The sequence below is a fragment of the Diaphorina citri genome, unplaced genomic scaffold, assembly GCF_000475195.1.
Source record: "Diaphorina citri unplaced genomic scaffold, Diaci psyllid genome assembly version 1.1 scaffold1983, whole genome shotgun sequence".
Classification (NCBI taxonomy): domain Eukaryota; kingdom Metazoa; phylum Arthropoda; class Insecta; order Hemiptera; family Psyllidae; genus Diaphorina; species Diaphorina citri.
The window spans coordinates 44,037-63,113 of record NW_007379409.1 but is presented as its reverse complement, the minus strand read 5'-3'; the positions used below and the strand labels follow the sequence as shown (position 1 = coordinate 63,113).

Sequence of the window (19,077 nt, the reverse complement as noted above, 5' to 3'; positions counted from 1 at the left end):
TTCGGAGGTGCCAACGCTCACATTCTACTCAAATCTAACCCCAAGCCTAAAACCCCCGCTATTCAAGACAATGTACCTCGCCTTGTAGCAGTCAGTGGAAGGTAAGCTTCGAAATCCAATAGAATATACCATGTTCATACTACCAGAATGAGACTGAAAAGTCTTTTTACCCCAGCAGTCTAAGCAATGGAGGAGTTGCAAAGGGGTAAAAATTATTAATAAATGGTTGCAAAGGGGTAAAAATTATTAATAAATGGTGAATTCCTACGTAAAAAGTAGTGAAAAATCCAAATCTGAGGTCGAAACTCCGAAAAAAGTAACTTTAAAAGGTCGAAACTTCAATTTTTAATTGCCGTTCTAATGAAAAAGTTCAAAGAGTTGTGACGTCAGATTTCACGTCAAACTGCGCAGAAACGCTTGCGCACAAACAAACAAAGCGGGAGTTATGAAATATGACGTCATTGCCTACACTGCCGTGCTAAGCGAAAACGCCGTATGAAAACCACTAAAACGTGTTGCCGTATGTCAAAAACGTATGTTTGCCGTATAGATTGAAAGCTTTAAACTCGATTTCCCGAAAGTAGGGTTTTTGACATACGGCGTTTTCGCTTAGCACGGCAGTACAGGAGCGTATGCCGTGACGTCAAACTTTTTAATTTTAGATGAAGTTGTTATATTCATTATCTTTTCTTTCTCCCCAGAACTGAAGAGGCAGTCGAACATTTCCTGCAGAAGATCGAGTCCATCCCTCGTGATGATGAGTTTATCGCCCTGCTACATGAGATCTTGAGATCTCTCTTCTGGGCTGCGTTTCTGAAATTATTTTTACAACTCAATCTTCAAACTTCACGGGATCTAAGGTAACCTACTAACTCTCTCGCTTAATCACCGGCTTAGCAGCCTCGCTAGAGGGCGTTGTGTCTTCGCTTCGCCTTGTAATGTGACTCGCTGCCTCGCTAGTCGCTACCGGTGACTCGTCCCGCGATACATTCTCGAGATCCTCGCTAGACGCGTTGCTTTCTGCGACCTGTGGGAAGGAATTGTCGGGTTTTTTGAGGTTTGAAAGAGATAGGGTAAGTGTACCATTTATTCGCCCACCTAAAAAACGTACCATTTATTGGCCCACCTGTACCATACGCCACATAACATCGATTTATCTCGGTATCTAGAAGTCGTAGAAGAAAAAGAATAATTCCGTTGGTCCTCATTTTTCCTGCTCTATGCGACTTTGAAACATCACCCAAGTAAGCGCAACTGATCTATTAGCTGTGTATAGGCTAGTTAGACTCACTCAATTGTGGTTTATCTACTTTGAACATTTTAGAATAAATAATTTAGAACAAAATATGACTGAATTGGTATGGTATTTCCTTTGGCCATTTCAGATTCATTCAATATTTTTTTATGATCAAAAACCCTTGCTCTCAAGTCAGACTGAAGACAATTTTGGCCAATCAAATGTTTGAAATTGATGCTTCAGTGCCACTTGAGAGTCAATATCTTGTTCATAAATTTCCAGATAAATAAAAAATCGCACTTTAAGATAACAGCACCAAATGCTACCTACATTCATAAAGCTTCTGAGCAAATGCATGAAATAAGTCAACGACCAACATTAAAATACACATGAGAATCCCTAAGTCCAAGATGTTAGTTGAAGATCCAGAACGATTCTCCACCAAGCATTTTTCTGTAGTAGGTCCATAGTCTACACTGAAGAATGCCATGCTGTCTGCTTTCCAGAGTCAACTAGTGACAAAGTGTAGGGCCTGAAGCCACCTATTAGACAGGGGTCATAATTCTGACTCACATCATGAGCTTTTGACATGCTTTTGAAAACGGACGCCTTTTTTACATATATTAGAATTCAACTGATTATTGTTGAGTTGTTTCAGCAGAAAACATATTTAGCTTCACAGGTACCTGAGCTTAAAACAGGCAAAATATTGAATGAAAGTTTAGGGCTTAAAATTTAATGATTTTACATCACTTACCAAAGATTCTGGTTGCGTAGGTAATTCTGACTCACATCATGAGCTTTTGACATGCTTTTGAAAATGGACACCTTTTTACATATTAGAATTCAACTGATTATTGTTGAGTTGTTTCAGCAGAAAACTTATTTAGCTTCACAGGTACCTAAGCTTAAAACAGGCAAAATATTGAATGAAAGTTTAGGGCTTAAAATTTAATGATTTTACATCACTTACCAAAGATTCTGGTTGCGTAGATTATTGTCAAACACACGGTTATTGAACTAATTTTAAAACACAAAACACACAAAGAAATGTAAATTGAATAAAAGGATTAAGTTTATTAATTATTCTGCTAATCAAAATCAAAAATTAATTTAAATTCGAATTAAAATCTACAAATTTCAAGAAAAAAACACTCTTGACACTCTTCCTTTGCAAATCACAACACAAAACTAGCAACTAGCAATTTTCGATTACAACGCCACGAACGGAAAATTTATGTACTAAAAATTCAGTACACACTTTTAGTACAAAAATTCTTCGTGAGAGCGCAGCACAATACAGACGCTTAACCAAGGAGGTAAGAATGTTATGGACAAAGGGCAGCGGGACAGGAATGGTGGATCAGGCTCGTTTCCAGGATTTTAGTTAGGGGGCAAAAATCAAAACTGATATCCCTTAGGGCCTTCGGTGCAGGAGGTACCGACTGCTGTTGTGATTTCACCCCACTGGGCCACTGCCCTTTCTTGGACTCGAGGACTCGGAGCCTCGCCTGTGTTGGGGCCGGGCGCCGGGAAAATGGCTTCACACTTTTGTCAACATGTGAAATCCAATCATTTGGAACCTCCTTCGAGAATATTCAAACGACCGCGAAAAATTCAAATTTGTTAATTCACAAGAGAAAAGTTCAAAAACAAAAATCTGGTGTGGACATCACACGACTTTCCTTATCCTATTGAATGATGCTTATTTGAGTGTTCTTTTACAATATCTCTAACCGTTTTGTCGCTATTGCTGAACACCGCCAAAAAACGGTCGAAATCTGTCCAAAAGCGGTGAAAATACCGCCAAGCGCAGCAACCATCTCAACCAAACGTTTTGTGTTGCATCCTTATCACATTTGTGAACTACATACCAAATTTCAAGTCTCTAGCTTATACCGTTCCCGAGATATTGTTAAATTACACCGAAAACCGCCAAAAAGCGGTAAAATGCCACCAACTGTTGCACCGGTCTTAACCAAAAGTTTCGTGTGGCATTCTTGTCACATTTGACAGCTACATACCAAATTTCAAGTCTCTAGCTCTTACCGTTCTCGAGATATTTTGTTTACAGACAGGAGACACACGGACCAATGGCTGAAACTTTGGATTTAGGCTCTAGAGACCTCAAAACGTGTTTTGGGGTTTTGGCACTAAAAAAAGACCATCGAAAATTTGACCTGATTACATTACTTTCCTTCCTATAGGATAAGGAAAGTAATAAAGGAGGTCTAGGAGAGGCAGTGAAGAGATTTTGTATCGACGATGAATTTTTTAGGAACTTGGAGAAAAAAAATATATAAATATGTTGTCTATACAATTTTCCATTTTTCTTTCTCTCTATTTTTTCATTAAAAACTTTTTCAATTTATTATTATTCGTGTAGTGATTGTGTGATTATTTGGAATTTTTATTTCTCCAAAATTTGATGAAAAAGTTGGCACAGAAGAGATTTTTCCCACAAGATGAAAGGTTTTTGTTTTGAGAAAAGGAACTGTAACTGCTAAGGTCTTATTGTTCAAAAAGCAAAGAGAGAAAGAAGAGATGGAGGTTAAGAGGAAGCCAGCCATTCAAGAACAAAAAATCTTATCTGTGCAGGATAAAATCTACCCTCATTGGGAATTGAACCCACAACCTAGCACTTACATTGCAGATATACTACCCTCTATTTCTCTAAAATTTGATGAAAAAGTTGGCACAGAAGAGATTTTTCCCACAAGATGAAAGGTTGTTGTTTTGAGAAAAGGAACTGTAACTCCTAAGGTCTTATTGTTCAAAAGCAAAGAGAGAAAGAAGAGATGGAGGTTAAGAGGAAACCAGCCATTCAAGAACAAATCTTATCTGTGCAGGATAAAATCTACCCTCCTTGGGACATTGAACCCACAACCTAGCACTTACATTGCAGATATACTACCCTCTAAGGACTCTAAGGAAACTAGGCTGGCTGATAACAAAAGGGTGTAACTTAGTCCAAATGGACTTTGGTAATCCCACATCCCAATAGATTTCAGAATAAGTTTTAGTTTTAGTCAATACTTTTTTTTTTCTTTTTTCTTCAAAAGTTCATTATTGACATCCCCCGAATTTCATCTTTCTTTCAGTTGGTACCTGGTGGAGATTTGCCTGGGGAATAAAACTTACCAAGAATGAAATCTACAAATGTTTAACATACGGAAATATATTTTAAAATATATTTTTCTTACAACACAGTGTGGCACTGTTAAATAACAACTATGTACAGAATAAAGGTGTATAAAAATACAAAGCATTACAGTTAATTTCCAACAATACCTAATTGGTGGTTTTTCTTTTTTCACACAAGATATGAGTATAATTGACTAAAAATTGACATGAATATGTACTAGATTCCTATATTAGAAGGGAAAATTTGCTCCTTAGGTTGTTGACAAGCTAGAATCAGGTAATAATTGAAACTTCCACAGGAAGTACCTACATATTCCGTAAAAAATGCTTATTAATTCATGCTTTACATAAATCTATTTCTTCCATGTTTTGTCCATAACAAAAGGTATTTCTTTCTTGGAATACTGATTTGTAAAAAATACACTATAAACTTGTTCACATACCGACATATTTACTGATTATATCAAAGCACATAAACAAAAATAATACAATAGTAATACCATAGGAGTTTGACAAGAAAAAAGCGTATACAAAAGAGAGAGAAAAAAAATTGTATACTGTAATACTTAGGTATCAGCATAGTACTCCAGGGTTGATAAACCCTAATACAAGCACAAATGAGATCCTAATAGCTGGGTCTACACACTCATTGTGGCATGAGACCCTATATTCAACATTCAATGGGTGAGTGAGACCCTAAAGTCTTCTTTAAATGGGTGACAGACCCAGGAATGGGACCCTATATTCAACTTTCAATGGGCAACTCAGACCTGCCTTATACTTACTAATGTAAATGTATGTAAGTAATGAGAGGGAGGAAAAAAAATCCACTAAATTTTTCCTTATGCCCACTTACTTTAAATTTGCTTAAAAAACTTGATCTTGCTTCTAGGTAAGTGAAATGCTAATGATAACTTATGTCACTCTTACAGGATATAATGTTAGAACCATGTATACTGTAATACTTAGGTATCAGCATAGTACTCCAGGGTTGATAAACCCTAATATGAGCACAAATGAGATCCTAATAGCTGGGTCTACAGTCTACACACTCATTGTGGCATGAGACCCTATATTCAACATTCAAAGTGAGACCCTAAAGTCTTCTTTAAATGGGTGACAGACCCAGGAATGGGACCCTATATTCAACTTTCAATGGGCGACTCAGACCCTACATTCAACTTTCAATGGGTGACAGACCCACGAATGAGACCCTATATTCAAGATTGATTGGGTGACTGAGACCCTAAATTCATCTTTCAATGTGTGAGTGAGACCCTATATTTCTCTTTCAATTGATGACTGAGATCCAGGTATAAGACCCTATATTCAACATTCAACATGGGCATGAAACCCTATATTCATCTTTCAATGGGTCACTGAGACCCAGGTGGAAGACACTACATCCAAATTTCAATGGGTAACTCAGACCCAGACATGTGAGACCCCATTCAACTTTCAGCTGACTGATTCGAGTCCTTCACGGCTCCATTGATAACAATGGGGGTGCGTACTTCCACTTCGAGCAGAGCATGTTTTGTTGTCAGGCAGTGTACGGTTTCAGTCGACGTCGTCAACTATGTGTGGAGTGTGGACACACCTTAAGGACTTCTTCTTCTTCTAGTACCATGTCCATTACTGAACGTTGGTGATCAAATTGGCTAATCTTATTGGATCTTGAACCATTTGATATAGGGATGTGTTTGTTTCTTGATACCATTCTCTCAGGTTCTGCATCCAAGATGTTCGTTTTCTCCCTCGTCCTCTTCTTCTTCCTTCTAGGGATCCTTTCAGTATTGTTTGTAGGATTGTGTATCTTTCTGGGTGACGTGAGATATGACCTAGGTATTGAAGTTTTCTTACTTTGATGGTTTGTACAATTTCAGTGGTTTTACCTAGTCGGTTGAGAATTTCGATGTTTGTTCTTCCTTCTAGGGATCCTTTCAGTATTGTTTGTAGGATTGTGTATCTTTCTGGGTGACGTGAGATATGGATATGACCTAGGTATTGAAGTTTTCTTACTTTGATGGTTTGTACAATTTCAGTGGTTTTACCTAGTCGGTTGAGAATTTCGATGTTTGAGGAGGAGCTTAAGGACTAGAGAAAATAAAATAAAGAATACCTACCATCCATCATACGCCCATAGACCACTGTAGAGTGCAATGACGATATTGTTTGGTGACAATGTAGATCCTTCAAATCCATGCTTCAAATGTTCGGTTTTACCTGCAATGATGACAGAATCAATTAGCTATGTATGGGCTGGTTAGACTCACTTTTAGGCAGTTAAAAAATTTCCAAACCAGCCTGGTTAGCTTGGCGGGTAGCGCACCTGCCTTGTAAGCGCTAGGTCGCGGGTTTGGTTCCCGCCCGGAAGGGATTTTATCCTCAACAGATTTCTTGGAAAGACTGGCTTTTCCTATTCTGTCTTTCTTCTCTTTCGGAATGATAATACCTCAGCAGTTACAGTTCTCTCTGTCAAAACTAAAAACGGTATACCTTAGACTCACTTTTAGGCAGTAAAAATCTCCAAACCAGCCTAGTTAGCTTGGAGGGTAGCGCACCTGCCTTGTAAGCGCTAGGTCGCGGGTTTGGTTCCCGCCCGGAAGGGATTTTATCCTGAACAGATTTCTTGGAAAGACTGACTTTTCCTATTCTGTCTTTCTTCTCTTTCGGAATGATAATACCTCAGCAGTTACAGTTCTCTCTGTCAAAACTAAAAACGGTATACCTACGTATAAATAGTAATTGAGATTTATTATCATTAAATAAGTAAATAAATACCTTGGTAGATATACAAGAGACCTCCAAACACAATCACCATACTTGCCACCACCTTCAAGCTGGAGAACAGGTTCTGAATTTTTACATACAGCTTGACACTCATGAAGTTGATAAACGTAATGATTCCTGGAAATGGACCAATCAGAATTAGAAATTTCAATGCAGTGTTGCATTTTTTTTTCTTCAAGATTCAATGGGTGACTGAAACCCTACATTCATCTTTCAATGTGTGAGTGAGACCCTATATTTCTCTTTCAATTGATGACTGAGATCCAGGCATAAGACCCTATATTCAACATTCAACATGGGCATAAAACCCTATATTGATCTTTCAATGGGTCACTGAGACCCAGGTGGAAGACACTACATCCAAATTTCAATGGGTAACTCAAACCCAGACATGTGAGACCCAATTCAACTTTCAGCTGACTGATTCGAGTCCTTCACGGCTCCATTGATAACAATGGGGGTGCGTACTTCCACTTCGAGCAGAGTATGCTGTGGTGTTGCCTGTGGTGCAGACTGTCCGAAAATCGTCCCTAGACTGACTTACGAGGCAATCAACAAATCAGATTTCTCTGTGGTGTTGCCTGTGGTGCAGACTGTCCGAAAATCGTCCCTAGACTGACTTACGAGGCAATCAACAAATCAGATTTCTGATAATAGCCCTGACGGTGTAGCTAGTACCAAGTAGCTAGACTTCAATCACATTAGATTAATCACGGGCAGCCAGCCTAGTTAGCTTAGTTGGTAGCGCGTCTGCCTTGTAAGCGCTAGGCCGCGGGTTCGATTCCCGCCCGGGGCGGATTTTATCCTGATAAGATAACGTTCGTTCTCGGAACGGCTGGCTTTCTCCTATCCTGTCTTCCTTCTCTCTTCAATTTCGGGACGATAAGACCATAGCAGTTATCAGGGATGGATTTAGCCTGTTTTTAAGAGCTTGACCCAGGGATGGGATATTGGCCTTGGGGGTTGACAATTCACAATGGGCTTGCTTCACAATTGACACAATATAAGGCTGGTTTTAGACCAGATTAGATTTTGATCCAAGCCCAGATTTAAGCTGGATAAGAAAGCTTATTTCAAGAATAGAACTTTGGCCTTGGGGAAACCCCAGCAGAGAGAAAAATTGACTATTCCAAGAATGGAGTTAAGCAGGGATGGGATATCAGTCTTGAAGATTCAAACCAAACAGATAGGAGGGAAATTTTGTCCACCCCTAAGGAGAGATCTAAGAAGGAGTTTAAGTAGGTACTGAGTGTCTGTCTTGGTGTAGCTGATACTACTGCGGAATGAGTGCAGAATAAAGTTGAATGCAAACCATAGAATCCTGAGGCTGACTCCTTCTATACATCATCTGGAAAATAAGACAAATTAATTTTAGCAAATAAAATCAGCCATGCAGAGTTGGAAACATAGTTGTACCACTAATGGCCCAACCAGACATGTGTGTATTATCAAAGTTAGGCCTGGATTTTAGGTACCTAACTTAAAACTCAATGACTTTGTATTCAGTTTGACTGACTCTGAATGCTTGTTCTGCCATAACTCTTCAACTGGCAGCCTAATTCTAATGAAATTTGGTGCACATGTTCATCATGTCATAAAGGAAAATTACTGATGATTTTTTTCCTTAATAAGCCTTCAGGGGCCCTGTTTCTATTCTCCAACTGGACATCCAATTCTAATGAAATTTGGAAAACATGTTCATCATATCATAAAGGAAAATATTACTGATGGGTTTGCGCCTCAGTAGACCTTCAGGAACCTTGCAGCAGAGCAGTCTTATTATTTTCTGAGTGAGTACTAAAGTTAACTGAACTAGGTAAGGTATTGGTTGTTCAACATTTGGCTATTCACTTCACAGTTTACAAGGGTACCTACTACCTACTTGGTCACTGATAAACAACACTGAACAAAAACTGTATGTAGCACTAGGAAATAGTAAAATGGGATACCCACCTAAAAATCTATCTCCTACTTTTCAAGTTTTCATTCCCAAACTAAACTTACTAAACTAAAACTACCCACTTCCTCTCCTTCTTTCCGAAAAACATCCAAATTTAAAATTCAAAAGTTCCCGCGAAGAAAAAGAACGCATTGATGCAACGTTGCCAGATTTGTGTCGTACGGATTTTCCATGTGGGACGAAAACGTAAGGATTTTCTGTTTCCGTACGTTGATCTCCTTTTCCCCGTAAATATAAGCACAGGGTGTTCATAAAGTTTTTCTGAAGGTGAGTTCTTGCAGAACTACAGCTTTGAATACCTAATGAAAATTGTAGAAAAACTTATTCAATTTCTGAAAAAAAAGAAAGAAAAAAAGAAAAAAAGAAAAAAAAAAACACACACACACACCTCTAAGCAGGGCCGTATGTTTTGTAGAGGCAGGCTAATAGTAATTTTCAGCCTACAGTTAAGGAGAAAAATGAAGATAAATACGGAATATGGTCCTGCCTCAAAGCAAAACGATTCAATTTGATTGCAACTAATACCTAGGTGTCCTAGGGTATTAGAGGTAGGTAGGTAGCTACACGATGCATTAAATTTTCTACTGATAGCTGATAGTCCCAGTGGCGTAGCGTGGTCTAAAGTCAAGTGTAAGGCGTGTAGGGCACTAATTTCCATCACCATGCACATTACTAAATTGTTTTAGTCTCAATATTTTTTTTAATTTTTATAGTTTTTTCTGAGGTAATAAAAAAAAATCATGAGAATCACCAATTGTCAAAGAAAATCCGGCCCGAAAGACCAAATGTAAAAACATAATTATGACAAAGTTTACTGGTAAGATCATGAGAAAAAAAACCTTTGTATATCTGTTATTTTATATAAACAATGAAAATAAATTGAAAAAAAGGTGAAAATCCGGCCCATAAGACCAAATATTTTTCATAGGAAATCGGCCCGAAAGACCGAAAGTTTTTCATAGGAAATCCGGCCCGAAGGACCAAATAATTCTCGAAATACATTGTATGAATCTCAATCCAGCCCAAAGGAACATTTTTTTATATTTATTTAATTAACGAAATGATTTACATTATATCAATGCAAATCCATGGACTTTTGAGGGGGGGAAAAACAAACAAACAAAGGTTGTTGAAGTGTCGTAGCTTGTCAGTTCAGCCTGGAGGACCATTTTATTATTATTATTATTATTATTTTGCATAATCACTTTATTAAGGTACATGATATTACATAAAAAACATGGATATCTAAATTTCTTTTCATTCATTCAGGACTTCCCTGATGATGGACGTGGTAGACAAAATCAAAATGACTAACATCTGTGCTTTCTTTATTATATTCTTTATTATTATTATTTAAAATCAACTAAAGTTTTATTCTATTCTGATTCATTTTCAGATCGAGCAGCCGGGGGTTCCTCCTTCGGACATAGTGTATCACGTGACCCAGGCCCCTGCCTACGGGTATCTGGAGCTGGATCCGCCCCTGGCAACCACCTCCAATGAGATAGGTAACTACATTCTCCGTGGCCGAGTGGGTATCACACTAGGCTTGCACGAGGGAGGCCCGGGTTCGATTCCGAGTGGGTATCACTGTAGGATTGCACTCCGAAGGTTCCGGGTTCGATTCCTGGCGGGGCCGAATTTTTTTTCGGCTCTGTGCTTGAAGTTCGGGGTGCACTCAGCCTCGAGAGGACAATTGAGTAGCTACTTTAATCGAGTAGCGACCAGTGGCGGCATTACCAGTGTAAAAAAAAAATATTGAAATACGGAAATTGATTGCAAAGGAGGCACTTAGTAATGTTGTGATACCCACAAAAGTTGTGAAAAAGCTCTGCTTTACCACAAAGAATTTGAGATTTTATTTTTATATATATATATAAAAATAAATATTAATTAGGCCACCCTCTATTTGCAGATCGTCTTGGCTCGGGATCAGACCCAGGGTCGGTCGGCTGGTTCGATCAGGCCGCTATCAACGAGGAGCGACTACACTATGTGCAGGCCGGGGGCCAGAATCAAACCCAGGACTATTTCCTGCTAGACGTCACCAATGGAATACTGTGGATCCGTGGCCTTCAGGTGAGTATCCGGCCCGAAGGGCCAAAATATTTCGAAATCTGGCTCGAAGGACCAAATTTTTTTCACGCCTTCCATTCTTTCCTATCTCTTCTTTCTTTCAGACATTAGGCCCGAAGGACTATTCTTCCTTTCAAATATTGGGTCCGAAGGACTAAAAGTTTTTAAAATCCATCCCAAGGAATCAAAAGTTTTCAAAAGCCATCCCAGAGGATCAAAAGTTTTCTTAGTCCGTCCTTAAGGATTAACACTTTTCAAAATCCGGCCCGATTGACCATTTTTTTTACTTTCCCATTCCCCAGGTGAACATCATCATCGTGCCGGAGCACATCTACCTCTCGTCGGGGGACAAAAATTAGAAAAATATATGTGGGCAGGTGGGCCAATAAATGGTACGTTTTTTAAGTGGGCGAATAAATGGTACACTTACCCTACATATTTAGTAAAGATAAAAATCAGGTGTGAACAACACACGACTTTCCTTATCCTATTGAATCTCATTGCTCATTGAACATTGAATATCCCACTCGTTTAGTCAGTAGAGCTGAAAACCACCAAAAAGCGGTCGAAAACTGTCCAAAGTCGAAACAAAGTAATCGTTACTCCGTTATTCATGAAGAATTTTTTGAGAGTTTTAGGTATGATCTCCTCGTATAACATTTTCGATATCTCGTACCGTTTTTAGTCAGTAGAACCGAAAACCGCCAAAAAGCGGTCGAACCCTAGCTTCCTGGATTACGAGTCTAACGTTCTACCTTTGAGCTATTTTATTTTAGTTATTTTTGCCTTTTTACTTTTTAAAATTAGGCAAGGTCTTCTGATGTAACATTAGGTATGTACCTACTATGTTCTTAAACCTTTAAAATGGGTATACGAGACCTTCTTTAGACTGCGGGAGTAAAGGACTTTGTAGTCTCATTCGAGCAGGATAAACAAGGTATATGCCAGCCTAGTTAGCTTAGTTGGTAGTGCGTCTGCCTTGTAAGCGCTAGGCCGCGGGTTCGATCCCCGCCCGGGGCGGATTTTATCCTGATGGGATAATGTTCGTTCTCGGAACGGCTGGCTTTCTCCTATCCTGTCTTCCTTCTCTCTTCGATTTCGGACGATAAGACCATAGCAGTTACAGTTCCCTCTGTTAAACCTCTTAAAAAAAAAGGTATATTCTATTCTATTACCTGAAGGAAGGTCTCGCTTAAATCTCCCTTGAGCTCACTAATATTATCCGTGTTGAAATCATACATGAACACTTCTTTAGCCTCGCCTGTCGAGGCTGGGGCGGCAGAATTGGTGGCGTTATTTGGACTGGAAACAGAGGAACAGTAGGTTCGATATTAAGAACAGTATATATATTTATTTCAATATTTATTTTATTGTACAAAATTACCCGAGGGTGCTTACAATTTGGCTTAAATCTACATCTAAACTACATAGAGGGGGGATATAATATATTTATATAAAAAATAGAGAAACATTGGGTACATGTAAATAAACATAATTAAAAGATAAGACACGTGAACAATAATCACTCACAAGGTAGGGAGCTAAAAAGTATCTAGAGGTATATTGGAAGAATGAACATTAAAACAGGAAATGCAGGAAAGAAAAAGAAAGAGGGAAGTGAAGAAGAGGCAACGAAGGGAGGAGACTATGATGAAAAGTATGGGGTCGAGTGGATTGGAACACATCACATGCTTTCAGGTACACTCCCTTTGTCAAGGTTCTAGGTTTTCCTTGCCCTTGGGATCAATTTAATATGAAGGGACGTCAAGGTTCTAGGTTTTCCTTGCCCTTGGGATCAATTTAAAATGAAGGCGTGTCCAAACTTAGTCGATTGACGTCGACAACATAGATTCAGAACTGCGGTGTTAATTTTTTTTTTTTTTTTTTTTTTTATGAGTTCCAGCGTTTTTTGTAAACATAGTGTTTCTACCTTAAGTTTCTTCATTTCTCTATGGTGCTTTTAAAGTAAATACATACTTATTTATAGTTTATGTTACCAATCTCAGTGGTGCAGTGGCTAGCGCGGTGGACTTCGGATCTGGAGGTTGGTGGTTCGAGTCCTAGTCAAGTCATAAAATTTAGCGTAGAACATTAAGCAGGCAACGACATTTATGACAAGCATTTATGCTTAACACAATTAAATTCCTTTATAGTTTATGTTTAAACTAAAGGGTCGCTCTTGGATTAAGTCGATTGGCTGAAAATTTTGAAATTTACCAATCAGATTGCTCCAAAGTTGAAAATTTTGAAATTACCCAATCAGATTGCTTCAAAGTTTAAGTTTTTTTTTTAAAAAAAAAAGAGTTTAACCTTATTGTGGCCGGCCTCGGCCACTAGTCCCTTGTGGATGGTTAAAAAATCTCCCATTGATGAAGTCTCTGTTTCATTGGTGAAACCTCTTCTCTGTTTCATTGGTGAAACCTTCTCTGTTTCATTGGTGAAACCTGCCATAAGTCTAGGGCTCTAGGCATTAGAAAATAGAAAAGTTTCCATTGACTGACTATTTGGTATATCCTATTAGCGTTTAAATTGTTGTATTTTATTTAACATTTAACCCAAGAACCGAAAATTCGATGGGGGGATCATAGATTCACCTCTTGATCTCGTCGATCGAGTATTTTACATCATTCAGGCCTGGAAGTCAGGATTTTATTGGGGGGGATCATAGATTCACCTCTTGATCTCGTCGATCGAGTATTTTACATCATTCAGGCCTGGAAGTCAGGATTTTATTGGGGGGGATGTTTCAAATCAACCCTGACATCAACCTCTGGTGTTAGCGCGATGAACTTCAGATCTGAAGGTTCAAGCTTCAAATCAAAACAAAATTAGTGTGATCCCTACTCTGCCTCAGAGGCTGCAAAGTTCTAAGGTCAGTCAGTCACTATCAGGTGGATATTTTCAGGCGTACCTGTCAGGTCTACCTCATAGTGAGTGGCTGACCTAAGAACAGTAAAACTAATTATACAGATTGTTGCAAACTCACTTGGTCACCAGCAGGACAATACTTTGCTTGCTCACGGGGAATTGCTTCTCCGTGCTCAGCCAATGCTTGAAGTTACCCTCTGTAGGATTCTTAATCAGTTCGTTGAGAATGTTGCCTGAGACAAAGTGCACGCCGGCCACTTTCACTGCCTGAATAGAGGGAAAAAAAAATAATTAACTGCCAGCCTAGTTTTGAAGCTAGTATGTACATAAAACCTGCCTCGGTAGCGTAGTGGTCAAGACGCTCGCCTGGTAAACAGGAGGGCGTGGGTTCGATCCCGGCCGAGGTATGGAATTTTATCCTCATTTATTTGAGATTTTGAGGTGATCTCTCGAAGGGTGGGATGAATGGGGGTGGGCAGAATGGGGGGCGGAGGGGTGGGTGAGAGATGGGGAGGAGTCTTCCCGATGACTGATGACCGGGGCGGGGTGGATCTCTGTCTTCCCGAAAGTGACTTTGACTCCACCGGTACCTGGAAATGAAAGAGGGTAAAATCAATACCTGTAGCACTACATCATTATTTGAGCTTTTTGAGTACTTCTTCTTCTTCTTCTTCTTCTTCTTCTTCTTCTTCTTCTTCTTCTTCTTCTTCTTCTTCTTCTTCTTCTTCTTCTTGCTCTTCTTCTTCTTCTTCTTCTTCTTCTTCTTCTTCTTCTTCTTCTTCTTCTTCTTCTTCTTCTTCTTCTTCTTCTTCCTAGCCTTTTCCTACTTAAATAGGGTCGGCATTTCTTGTCAGTCCTTCCAGGCAGCCCTTTAAAGTATCCAAATCTCCATTATTTCAGTGGTTAAAAGTTAGAACCACACCCGGTAGGTAAATCTTGAAGCTCAAAAGTTTGAGGAAGAGGATCTGTGAAGGTGAGAGAAACCTGTTGAAAGGGTTCGTGGAAAGATACATAGCTTTACTGGGACTTTGTTTGGGGCAATGCCGCGGGCTGTGCTCTTGGAACTTGACAGAATTTTTTATTGGATTGAGATTTTGCTCTGCCGTTCTAAGATCATTTTGGAAGAGGAAATCTGCCACCTATTTTGAGAAAATCAAAGACTCCCTCCAATCTTTCTCTCCTTTGTTCCTCTTCCTTCACTCTCCTATTTAGTCTTCCCTTTTCCTCTCCCCTCCTACTTAGTCCTTCTTTTTACTTACCATGATAGATCTCAGAGTCAGGCCGGATGATCGTTCTCAGCGTAGTGCTAGGTCTTGGCGGCAGGGGCGGTTGTGTCGTATAAGCTATCGTGTGTGATGGTGGCGTGTGTTCGAGTTCCTGATTGTTGGTTGGCGGCGTCAGGGCCGGCACTGGCGGCTCGTAGATAATTTCGTCCTCTTTGCCGTACGAGTTGGGGTTCTTCTTGTATTTGACGTAGAACACCTGGAAGGGAACGAACGTTAGTCGTAAACGTGTTTTGGTATTGGTATAAGTAGGGACATCGGCTTTAATAAACGCCCTTGGTCACTGCGACCTGGCTAGACCCTTTAGTTATCTAGATTTCTTACGAAGGCCAGGGTTCTTTTAGGACTGATTCCTTTGACTTCTTTAGGTGTTATGATCATCCTTGAGAAGTATCTAGTCGTTTGTGAGAGACACCACATTCGCACATGATGTGTTCTGCCGTTTCTGGTGCCTCTTTAAAGTCGTAAACGTAAGATTTCATTTAGGAAAATGCAGGGTACAGTGAAATAAGGGGATAGTATATTCTGTCTTCTTTCTTAGGAGGGAAGTATTACCTGAACAGGCTCCTTGGTAGGTTTAGGTGTAGGGGCCACATACACTGGAGGGGCGGGGAGGGTTTCATTGGAATCCTTGATGATGATTTCTATAATGGGTTCAGGGTCGTTCGATGGGTGGGGGTAGTAGGAGGGGGCCTGTGGGGGGCCATACTCATCTCCTGAAAGAGAAACAGTTGATATTAGTAGAGAGAATCACCCATAGAGGCCATCATCAGGGCCGAAATTCTAAATTTTGGTCTCAATTTCCAGGATAAAATCCGCCCCGGGCGGGAATCGAACCCGCGGTCTAGCGCTTACAAGGCAGACGCGCCATCAACCAAGCTAACTAGGCTGGTAACCAGGTTTATTTTGATAGAAGGAACTGTTACAATGGAGGTCTTATCGTCCCTAATCCTAAATCGAAGAAAGAAGAATTACAGGATAGGATAGGAGAAAACTAGCCGTTCTAAGAATCCAGTCGTTCTGAGAACGAACCTTATCTGTATTAGGATAAAGCTCGACCCAAAGGAAATGAATTGCTCATCCCTAAATGCAGTTTCTTTGTGTTATTATGTGAATTATGTCACAACTTTGGTGCTCACTATACTCTTCACTGGGTTGGTAGGGTATTTTTATTTATAGAAAAACAGACATGTTTCGCCCACTGGGCATCATCAGTGTATAAACAGGATAATATGTATCTTTATTATGTATCTTTCATATTATCAGTGTATAATATGAAAGATACATAAGTGGGACCTATTTGAAGCACAAATCACCAATCCAAATGAATTTCCCATTTTTGGTGCTTCCCCTGTTGGCGGAAGAACACGGAAAAAATGAAGAATTGCACAGGCCTTAACTACCTACGACGCTGGTTATCGGATCGAGCCCGAACTTGGATCAATGTATTCAGTCAAAAAGTTCGTTTTATATAGGGCAAGGGTCGCCAACCTTTTATGGGTCTTTATTATTCCATTCTGACCAGAATCTTACGCTAACCCAATATCTACCCACTCTGCTTTGGTTACTGTGCGTTGACCGCTGATTGAACCGTGTCAAGATCGTGTATCATATAACCACGTTTCTTACATTTGAAAAGATAGGAAAGTGAGAAGTTTTATATAAGTTTTATTTCAATTCTGACCAAAATACTCACCCACTCGTTTACTAACACGTCTAGACTGCGTACTGTGAGCTCATTGGTCCGTATACAGAGTCGTAGCAGGTAACAATCTTTCTTACATATCTTACATTTACAATAATAGAAAAGTGAGAAGTTTTATAAAAGTTTTATTTCAATTTTGACCAAAATACTCACTCGTTTACTAACGCGTCGGGACTGCGTACTGTGCGTGGAATCGCGGATTGCTCCGTATAATTCAGTGTCGTAGCACGTAACTATTTTTGTTACATTTAAAATAATAGGAAAGTGAGAAGTTTTATATTAGTTTTATTTCTGACCAGAATACTCACCCACGCGTTTGCTGACGCGTCGGGACTGCGTACTGTGCGCGGATTGGTCCGTATACGGGGTGCCTCGCTCTGAGTATTGAACCAAGGGTTCCTTGGATACAGAGATACCCACGCCTGACTGACGAGACCCTGTAAGAGACGAAAGGGTTAAAAATTATACTCCATTTTTTTTATTTTATTTTATTTTTTAAGAGGTTTGACAGAGGGAACTGTAACTGCTATGGTCTTATCGTCCCGAAATCGAAGAGAGAAGGAAAACAGGATAGGAGAAAGCTAAACTTATCTGTAAACTTTACCTATGAAATATATAAGACCTTGGTTAGACTGCGGGAGTAAAGGGACTTTTCAGTCTCATTCTGGCAGGATAGACAAGGTATATTCTATTCTATTCTATTCTATTCTATTCTATATTGATGATGTCGTACTTTTGAATCAGTCTGTAGCCAGCTAGTCTCGGTACTCGGTGCCAAAGATGACTGATAGGTCCGTGATAAGGTGACTATTTCACTTTCTACTCATGCTCTCCTAATCAGGGGTTCGAAACCTTGTAACCAACCTTTTTTTATATTTTTATATAGTGCAAGCCCAGTGTGATACCCACTGCTCTGAAGAATATGTAACAATTTGATGTGTTTCACCCACCAGCTTGTGTTGACTTGGACACGGCCCCGGACAATTTAACCTACACGATTCTGTCGGCCCACCACGGCCACACCGCCCTCGCATCCAGCCCTGGCGAACCTGTGTACAACTTCACTCAGGCTCAAATCAATGCAGGCACGGTCGTGTTTACACATCTAGGTAAGACTAGAATAGAATAGAATATACCTTGTTTATCCTGCTCGAATGAGACTAAAAAGTCCCTTTACCACAGCAGTCTAAACAAGGTCTCGTGTATTTTATGGGTTTAACATTGTACAATGCTTAATTATTACCTACAATAGACCTTGCTTAGTTAAAAAAAAGGGGGAAATCCCCGAAAAGAATTTGACCATCTAACTTAGAGGACGTCATTTCTGAAAAAAAAAGCTGATTTTTCATTAGGATTGTAAAAAAGAGTGAGTGGCCCTTGCCCCTTACCTTTCCATTGGCCAAATATCCTCCATTGTTCTTAGCCAGCTCTTCAAACTTGCCCTGGTAGAATGGAATGGTCTCCTTGCTCAACGTTTCCCACTTGAGTTTCTTTGAGTCCTCATTTGGGTCATAGTAGTAAGCCGCAACAGCTAAAAGAAAAAGAAATGTTAAATTAATAGGATAATAGGAAGGGATATAATAGTTTTATTTTATTTATTTATTTTTAAGAGGTTTGAGACGAGATATTGGGAAAATCCTACAATGCTGCAGTGAGCACCAAAGTTGTGACATAATAACACAAAGAAACTGCATTTAATTCATAAGTACTTAGATTAGGTATAGGCTGAAAATTCATACAGATATTTATCTCTAGGGTAATTAGGTAGGTACCTACGAAAATTCATATGAACCTATGAAAATTTGTATGTCTATGGCAACAGCTTATGTAGGTGTTAGGGGCAAACAGTCCTAAGAGATGTGTTAAGCTTATACGATATCGCCCTGAAATCGGTGAGAGAATAAGGAAGACAGGATAGGAGAAGGCCAGCCGTTCCGAGAACGAACCTCATCTGTTTAGGATAAAGTTCGTCCCGGGTGAGAATTGCGACCTAGTGTCTAACAAGGCAGAA

The 19,077-nt window shown here is 39.6% G+C and overlaps 2 protein-coding genes and 4 long non-coding RNA genes across 6 annotated transcripts; 2 read left to right on the top strand and 4 right to left on the bottom strand.

Annotated features, from left to right (window-relative positions):
- LOC113470976 lies at positions 1 to 733 on the top strand. The gene is made up of 2 exons (XR_003393844.1): positions 1 to 101; positions 702 to 733. It is a non-coding gene; the product is annotated as an uncharacterized LOC113470976 (long non-coding RNA).
- A 4,019-nt stretch (positions 734 to 4,752) lies between these two features.
- LOC113470977 lies at positions 4,753 to 5,597 on the bottom strand. The gene is made up of 2 exons (XR_003393845.1): positions 5,552 to 5,597; positions 4,753 to 5,151 (listed from the first exon to the last, which is right to left on the bottom strand). It is a non-coding gene; the product is annotated as an uncharacterized LOC113470977 (long non-coding RNA).
- An 885-nt stretch (positions 5,598 to 6,482) lies between these two features.
- LOC108253502 (b(0,+)-type amino acid transporter 1-like) lies at positions 6,483 to 7,349 on the bottom strand. The gene is made up of 2 exons (XM_017447594.2): positions 7,166 to 7,349; positions 6,483 to 6,607 (listed from the first exon to the last, which is right to left on the bottom strand). The coding sequence occupies exons 1-2, from the start codon at positions 7,266 to 7,268 to the stop codon at positions 6,504 to 6,506; spliced, it is 207 nt and encodes a 68-aa protein (XP_017303083.1). The 5' UTR covers positions 7,269 to 7,349; the 3' UTR covers positions 6,483 to 6,503.
- Positions 7,350 to 8,113: 764 nt separating this feature from the next.
- On the bottom strand, positions 8,114 to 9,207 carry LOC113470978. Its single transcript, XR_003393847.1, has 2 exons — positions 9,128 to 9,207; positions 8,114 to 8,522 (listed from the first exon to the last, which is right to left on the bottom strand). It is a non-coding gene; the product is annotated as an uncharacterized LOC113470978 (long non-coding RNA).
- A 385-nt stretch (positions 9,208 to 9,592) lies between these two features.
- On the top strand, positions 9,593 to 11,569 carry LOC108253503. The gene is made up of 5 exons (XM_026829801.1): positions 9,593 to 9,627; positions 9,945 to 9,951; positions 10,531 to 10,642; positions 11,050 to 11,213; positions 11,513 to 11,569. The coding sequence occupies exons 1-5, from the start codon at positions 9,593 to 9,595 to the stop codon at positions 11,567 to 11,569; spliced, it is 375 nt and encodes a 124-aa protein (XP_026685602.1).
- Positions 11,570 to 14,556: 2,987 nt separating this feature from the next.
- On the bottom strand, positions 14,557 to 17,505 carry LOC103517833. The gene is made up of 4 exons (XR_003393848.1): positions 17,375 to 17,505; positions 15,917 to 16,077; positions 15,338 to 15,560; positions 14,557 to 14,668 (listed from the first exon to the last, which is right to left on the bottom strand). It is a non-coding gene; the product is annotated as an uncharacterized LOC103517833 (long non-coding RNA).
- Between the last annotated feature and the right edge of the window lie 1,572 nt (positions 17,506 to 19,077).

Bases quoted from the DNA above. Each gene is read 5' to 3' on its own strand.
- LOC108253502 (XM_017447594.2), bottom strand. From the start codon at position 7,268: ATGAGTGTCAAGCTGTATGTAAAAATTCAGAACCTGTTCTCCAGCTTG. The intron at 6,608-7,165 runs GTATTTATTTAC...TCATCATTGCAG, and splicing joins TCTCTTGTATATCTACCAAG to GTAAAACCGAACATTTGAAG.
- LOC108253503 (XM_026829801.1), top strand. From the start codon at position 9,593: ATGAAGATAAATACGGAATATGGTCCTGCCTCAAA. The intron at 10,643-11,049 runs GTAACTACATTC...CTCTATTTGCAG, and splicing joins AACCACCTCCAATGAGATAG to ATCGTCTTGGCTCGGGATCA. The intron at 11,214-11,512 runs GTGAGTATCCGG...CCCATTCCCCAG, and splicing joins TGTGGATCCGTGGCCTTCAG to GTGAACATCATCATCGTGCC.